General features: G+C 32.4%; 1 protein-coding gene across 7 annotated transcripts in view; it reads right to left on the bottom strand.

Annotated features, from left to right (window-relative positions):
• Positions 1-1,703: 1,703 nt before the first annotated feature.
• The window catches only part of RPGRIP1L (RPGRIP1 like), an 82,558-nt gene continuing 76,128 nt past the window's right edge, over positions 1,704-8,133 (bottom strand). For 4 of the 7 annotated variants that reach the window (XM_085303864.1, XM_085303865.1, XM_085303858.1 and 1 more), the window contains exons 26-27: positions 7,992-8,125; positions 1,705-4,151 (exon numbers count right to left, since the gene is read on the bottom strand). In XM_085303864.1, coding sequence (XP_085159990.1) covers positions 4,048-4,151; positions 7,992-8,125 — 238 coding nt within the window. In that variant the 3' untranslated portion in view covers positions 1,705-4,047. Of the gene's footprint in view, positions 4,152-7,991; positions 8,126-8,133 lie in introns of all 7 variants that reach the window. The other 3 variants (XM_085303861.1, XM_085303863.1, XM_085303862.1) reach the window with 1 other exon arrangement.

Genomic DNA, 8,133 nt, shown 5'->3' on the forward strand with positions numbered 1-8,133 from the left:
ACAAGTAAAATAAAACACAGGTCAAATTCTTCCATTAAGTAATTATTGTGATGAAATCAAGTTCTTCACAATTTACCTCATCATGTTTTAAAAATGAAAATAGATTAAAATTAGTCAGCAATATATCAAAAAGAAACTAACAAAAAGAACAGAGCAATACCTTTAGCATACTATGTCAAAAGCAAGCTTTTTAATATACAAGTACATAAGGTATCAACCTGAATTTGTATTCTGCAATTATTTCATACAGGCAATACAGTCCATCCAATTCATTATTAGTTGTAGGACTAGCTTCTAGTTCTAACTACTATCACTGTGGGCTGTATCACAAACAGTATTAAAAGTAAGTCTAGTTAAATAAAATAATTAAAAGTAATTAGTTAAATAAATTAAAAAATCCCAATATTTTTCCTCTTGTAGAATACCTGAAAAAATGAATGGATAAAATAGTACCATCTCCTGCATAAAAACCTAACTGCAACATTAAAAACCTTAAATTAAAATTTTTCTGGCCCTGAAACATGCAATAAAGTATGCTGCACAATTATGAAACTAAATTTAAATCAATCTCTCATTCTAATGCAAAATAAGAAAACAAAATTTAACAACAGATACTTAGTAATGATATCTTCTGTGATTCCTTGGACAATGATAATGTCTTATTATATCCTGAAGTACTAAAAAGCATTTTAAAACAATAGATATAAATATAGATATTGATCTTGAGCTGTAGAAGTTCTACCAGAGACAAATTATAGTATTTTTTTTTTCATTTTTTATCTATTATTATAAGTATACAATATGATAAGTTGAGACTTACAGTACAGCAAAATTGATCCTGTTCATGTAGATGTTGCCTTGATTCATGACGTATTTGTTCTTAGAACTTCCATCCCTAGCTTATGGACCAAAACGGGTTAAAGGCAACACACAAAAAAAAGGAATTTTGAGGTAAACTTAAGTTTACTTCCTGATTAACATACYTAGGACACCTGGAGAACAGCAGCTATTCTATTGCATAAGAAGATAAAATAGCAAAGCTATAAGCTGTAATAATTAATGGGGAACAATACAAATGACAAGACAATTAATAGAGAAGATACCAGCTGATTACCCAAACTTACCCTATTCATCTAAACCAGRAGCCCTGTTACATTTTACATCCAGATTACGCCTTAGAAGAATTTCACTAATAGTACAAAAATTATTTTTAAAATATTGACTATTAATTAAAATATTTTAACCAAGTAACATTTAAAAATAGGTAGCATCAGCATTAACATGTCTTTTTAAAAAAAATGCAAAAGGGAATGTTTTTACTGACATACTGGGTATAAAAAGAGGATACTTTTTGCTTCAAGCTTAACAGTACAAATATACATTTTCTTCAAGCTATTCACAGCTAAAATCTGGACAAAATAGCACCAGCATTACATTTTCTACTTTCCCTGCACAGTGCAGAATTCAGACACAAGATTTAAGATCACATGGAAATACAGACTACTTAATGCAAGAACAAAACTTTCTAGTGCGTTTGTATGTTTGTGTTGCATAAGATAATACAATTCATCTGCTGAAAAGTCCTCACTGAATATTTTATCTGTCTTAGTAAGAAACATGAATAGAAACCAAGATTTATTTTTTTAAATCAAACACTGGAAAACACAGAGCCTCACAAAGAAATATGTTCAGGAACCTGAGGCAAATTATACATGTTAATGTTGGAGTCGCTGAGAACAGTTAACACRATGTAACCAAATGTCAGCTGGAATATTTTGCAGTAACTTACTAAAGAGGTCTGTGTTTAATGAGTATATGAATGCTCAGTTACTAAGTTTTCAACTTCAGATGGTGAAGATTAAGTGCTAAGAGTGTTACTGTAAACGTTTAAGTGAGACGTCACTGATTTTCTAATTTTACCACATGGTTTATTCACAAGAAAACAAGCACCAGTTACATAGTTCTTTTGCAATTCAGTTAACAGTCACCAAAAAAAAAAAAAAAAAAAAAAAAAAAAAAAAAAAAAAAAGTACAATTCACTTCTTTGTTTATATGCAGGATATTTAGCTTGGTTTGCAAACTTTAGAAGAATAATATGAACCTCCTGGTAGAGCACCGCAACTAAATTTCTAAAAAGCCACTCAGTTAATCTCAGTGTTGAATCTAGCTGTTTCAAATTATTGTAATGTATAATAACTGTCTTAATGACAATATAGGTGCACAGAGCCAAAAAAAGCTAGAAGTAGTGGCCAAAACGATGAACTAAGAGCCAGCCCAAACGACAACAAACATATGGCCATTATCTCAAGAATGGAAGGGTTTAGGAATGCAGCTGTCTGTGGTCTCCTGAAAGATCCAGAGGAATGAAATGCTGTGAGGATTGGCAAAGTCTGGATGAGAAGTACTACTCCTGAAAATGGTAGGCCCTAAAATGGAGTCAACCATCAGTTCATGGTGGAATTTAGAGATTTCTGTGGTCAGAATATATTCATTCCATTGGCCTCATAATGTACATCAACAAATTAATATTGTATGGATGTCATTTCAAAGCCTACTGAAGACGAAGAGCCATTATTGAAGCCATTAGAGCACAGATGGTTCAAACTATATGCAGATATTCATACTTGCATTTCTGCATTATAACTGCTTTTTTTTTTTCTGTTGAACTGTAATGAATTGTCTCATAATCTATTCCATCTTCTTGCCATTAGCAGGCTTTGAATGTTCACAAATAGGAGCAAAGAACTCATTTTCCAGAGCTTTAATCACACAAAGAGGGAATGCCTAATTCTCTAAATGAAATGGTCTGTGATCACTGAAGCAGAGATTTAATATATCACGGCAAATTAGGTAGATTTTAATAAATTACTTATCTCTCTGAATACTTTACATATGCTTATGAAGAAACATAGCCTGTTTGCAAACAGTAGAAATCCACAGCCTATAAAATCCTTTGAAGAAAATGACAAATAAAAAAGTAAATTAAAAAATGAAATGTATTATATCCTTGTTCTCAAGAGACAATCTTTTTGCGGCATTGATTCACAGCTCCATTAAAAATATCAATTAAATCCTTCATTGAGATTGGTTAAAAGCTAGAAAATTAACTTTCGAAGCTGCTTTCTAGACACTGGTTATTCAGACACAACAAATCATTGTATATGTTTGATGTAAGTTCTAAAAGTGACAAAAAGCCAAATGAAAACACAGTTGCCTGTCCCTACAACTAAACTAGGTGAAGCAAAATCTGATATTTTATAGCTTCTTTCTGTGCTTTGACAGATGTTGGCTGGAAGTAAATCTTTTACAGTATAGAAAAAATGATTACGCCTGCCTTCCCCCTACTTCAAATCATTATAATCATAAACAGCTGATTATAATGTTAGTAGAAGGGCAAAAGTTATTTAAAAAAAGGTTGCAGTAATTTAATAAGTCCTGCAACTAGCCTCATTCTTTATATTTAATTGATAGGAACTGCATGCATCAAAGAAAACACATACTGAGATTTAATGTGCATAAAATGGATATTAGCATTTTAAAGAGGCAGATTAACACATTAATCCAAGTAATTTTCATATATTGCTTTTAATAAAATCTTCACAGTATAAAATTCTTAATGAGGCTAATCACAGGCATTCCATTTAGTGGGGTGATTAGGGATAACATAAAAGTATTTTTAATCAGTTTTCTAAGGCTTACGGGTTTTTTTTATTAAAAATTAAAAATTTGACTTGCATTTTTATTACTGTTTTATGTAGGAAAAATGTTGAAAATGCAAATAAAGCACATCATTCAATCATGTAGGTATTAATTATTTACAAGACGTTGTCCATTGTGGAGAGATTTTTAGCCTTGGGGGGAGATATAAAAACAAACAGACTGAAAAGTATACAAAACTTTACAACTGCAAATCAAGCATCCTTTTCGTATTAATTATACATTAAATATACTGTAAGAATTACAAAGATCTCATCTTCGAAGAGCTATCAAGCATGTATTTACACTGGGAAAAGGAGCTTCTACAGGCAAACTTCCCTTTCATGCCGCCTAGTTATCTCCGCATTCCTCATAGACTGAACGCAGTGCATGGAGGGCCTCCACTGTTACTTTGAGCTTTCCAATTACTGCACTATCATCTTGTGAATCGAAAACTAGAAAGGAAACATCAGAAAACAGTATTAGCAGTTTCATTTAGGGTTTTGGTTTTGTTTTGATAATTTTGTTTGGCATTTGGACAGATTAAGAGCATCTATATATGCTTTAAAAAGTAAAATATAGCTTTCAGTTCTAACACTCAGACCTATAAGGTTTTGAGAAAACTCAATTCTTATGACAAGGAGCTGGTGCTCAACCTACCAGGAACTGAGCACTCCAAGAACTAGAAAGTACATAAATGAAAGTATTTGTGTTGGAATTAACTCTGAAATAAAGAGAACTATGTATATGACAGCTTTGTAAATTCATTGCTTGTTATTCATAATAAACATAGATGCTGAGACTTTAGAATCCAAACTTCATTAAAAGATATGTATGTATGTTTATTATTATTTATTTATTTATTTATTTTAAAATGAAAAAAAAAATACTAAATGAACCTATTTTCTACACAGTGTGAGAGACTGGGCCTAACCAGCCAAAACAGGTATTGGTATTTAAATGGCAAATTGGCATTCCATTTGGTGCAGAACAAAATTATTTTAACTCCATGCTTCTATCTGCTGTAGAATAGGTAAGTGTAGACAAAGATGGTATTTGCCCTAGACTAAACTATTTTAACTACCTTCATCTTTGTCTATGTGGGTTTTAAAGTAGTACTTAAAATTCTGTTTTACACAAATTAGCTAGCAGGATCTGAAACTGCACTCTTTTACAGTATCTGTTCAAGCCCAGAGCACCAAATTCTTGGCTGCTATGATGAAAAACATGTTGCCAACAGTGAAAAGGAGGCGCCTTCTCAGTCCTATATAAAGAGCAAAAAAGACTGCTTAACTTGACTCTAAAAGGAACTCATTTGAAGTCTTGACAGTCCATCTCCTCAAAGCGAATTATACAGCAGACAAGTGGCAAGGTTGCATAGAGTACATACTATATGGACTCGGATAACTACTCTAGGAACACGCAATTACACTGTGTGCTACCAACTTCTAGGTTGCTGGAAAAGCTCAGTAGAGGTTTAGAGAGGGAAAAGCATAGGATAAACTTTCCATCATTTATTAGACTCTATTCTATTCTTTTTGCTCTAGAACATTTTGTATCACCTTGTGCAGATCACTCAGCGAACTGTCAACTTAAACAGCAGACTTCAAGACATTGTTCTTTTGACTTATGAGAACAGTAAGATAATTGTAATTAATAATATCAGAAGGTAACATTAATTCTATTTGCTCAGTTTTAATGTTGTCATTTTGATTGCTTTCTGAACACACTTTGCTTCATCCAGCCTCTTGCTTAGCTGTTTACTTAACTGATTCTAATTTCATGTAGGCCACTCTCACAGAAACAACAATGAAAGGAACAAGGTATGAAAAAGATACATTTGCAGTCCTCAAAAAGTACAGAGATAGCTTAATGTATCTAAATTCTAAGAATGATTAGCTGTTTATGTGGTAGCATCCTATTAAGTCCTCTGTATCTAAACCTAAAACCACTATCTACCTTAGAGAGCATATACAATATTATATAGGAAAGCTATTTGAGTTAGTACATTTAATGGAAGTCTGGGCATAAACATCCAGCTCTTAAGAAAAGATCTTTTACAATGACTTTGTCTAAGAAAATATATTGACATATGCTATTCTTACCATGATGAGACATATATTAATGCATAGCTAATTTTGATTCTCTGAAAGTTCTAAATTTTCAGAAAATATGGTTATGAATACAAAAAAAAGAGAGAAAATCTAAACAGTATAATGAAAACCAAATACCAATATATATAAATTGCCTGCCAAATATATTGGGTATTTATTACTACTTTGGCAACAAAATTACCCTAAATCTATCTGAAAAAGAGATATTGTATAATACAATATTTTAACCCATCATTTATAATACTGATGGCAACTGATGGTCAAAGAGACTTTGTGTTTTAATAATCAAGTGATACTAGAAATCTCCCTTGAATAAACTAAGATTACTGTGTAGGGAACAATGTCAGTATTTTTTTTTCTAAAAAAACAATCTTCTACACAACTTTGCAAGCTTTTCTTTGTAAATAGCTTTTTCCCAAGGAACAGAATTATTATCTGTGGGAGGGGAGGAATGGGGATAGTAATAAGAAAGGTATTTCTATCTAGTAATATCACTTTCATAAAGCTAATGTACATAGGGAAAGTAAAGATTAGTTTGTATGCCTTAAGATAAGGGGAAGAAATGCTTCTTCACAACAGTGAAATAAATAGTCAACATTACATAATAACGATTGCCTTTCAACAGAACAACTAATACTAAACATGACRGTCCTTCCTGTCATAATAATAACCTCAGATGACGATTAGGAGTTTTAAGAATTTTGTGAAAAGTGACTTGCAATGGTACAATATTGTATTTATCACTAATCAATCTTATCAAGGGAGGTTTATGACAAAAGAGCCATAAAATCCAGAACAAAAACAATTTTCCAGTGAGAGACTATGAAATACCTGTTTGGAGGAGATGTGCTTTCAGTATGTGCTTTCATGTAACTACTTGGAAGAAATTATTAGTAAAGAAAAGATTAAGTGGTTCAGCCACAAAACTGCATCAGATCTGGATATTATTTTTCCAGGGTATGGAAATTTGATTCTTTTTATAATTTTCCTTATCATGTTCCTCAAACTTTGATGCATACTTTTAATATTTTAGCTACAGCATGGATGCAAATCATGCATGATAATGGAAATGGATAAGAAAGCCTATTTCTTTCCCTCACTATTCAGCTCCTCATCGCTTGAGGTACGGTAATTAGACACAACAGTAGAAGCAGCAAAGTCACATTAGCTTGGCACTCTACCAGGCTAACTAAAAGTCTTGCCATTATGAAGAACATGTTGCAAACATGGCTCCACTGCTTCTAGTAATCAAGCTGGCTCATTTACCCTTGTGCAAGRGTAACTGTGCCATAACAGATGCACTCTCAGCTTCTCCTTTAATTAGCTTTACCGAAGTAGAGAAACAGGATGGAAAGGAACAGGTAAGGGGAAAAATGTGCTTTTGATAACTGCACTGCACCACACTGATAAATCTACTAACTGCATTGATAAATGCACTGTTGATATTGAACCTGCTACCTTGGGGAACAGGAAACACTAAGCAGGGAGCATATTTTCCTTCACTGCCTWAGAAGGGTCCAAATAGCCTTCTCTAGCCTTCTCACCAGCTTTTTGAAAACGCTATCATAAGACACAGGAAATGGAAGATTCAACCATCTCCTAACTACCTCACCTTGCTTTAATAAGTCACTGTGAATTTTCAGTTTCTGTTTGTTAGAGAAAGGTGCTTGCTCTAACCTGGTACCTCAGCAAATCATCAGTATTTGATCTCATTTCAGACATCTGTTCTATACAGAGGATGTGGTCCTGAGGTACTTAGGTGATTTAAAAAAAAAGACTTCAAACAAGTATATAGACATCAGCAATACAAAATTATTGACAACGTTTAAATAATAAAAAATATACTTACACCCTTACTAGCATGAATTATGTTGTACAAAATAGAAAATCATAGTGGATGTGTTGTGAAAATTCTTAGGTTTTATAAACTGATCACTCAAAAATAAACAAACAAAACCTAGGATTTTTTTTTTTAAATCAAACAGGCATTCTAAGGATAACAAAATTATACAATTTTTGCAGATTTTTGTAAACAAATGTGGATGTCATTAATTAATATTAAACTATTTCTTCTTCAAACAGAGTATCACACAATTACTAAGTCTTGCAGAAGGAAGTAGAAATTTGACTAATAATTTTTAAGTTATGAAAGACTACAACAAAATAATTTCTAAAACTTACCATCGATATCTTGCTCAATGATATCTCTTTCTTTCTGAAATATCTCTCTCAAACTGACATAAGCAAAACCAATATCTTCACATTCAAGGTCCTGTTCATCTTCTGGGGGATCACTAACCACCGTAAATCGTAGACTATGCAT

The sequence above is a fragment of the Rhea americana genome, unplaced genomic scaffold (genome assembly GCF_003343005.1).
Source record: "Rhea americana isolate MKP2758 unplaced genomic scaffold, rheAme1 scaffold_20, whole genome shotgun sequence".
In the NCBI taxonomy this organism is placed as follows: domain Eukaryota; kingdom Metazoa; phylum Chordata; class Aves; order Rheiformes; family Rheidae; genus Rhea; species Rhea americana.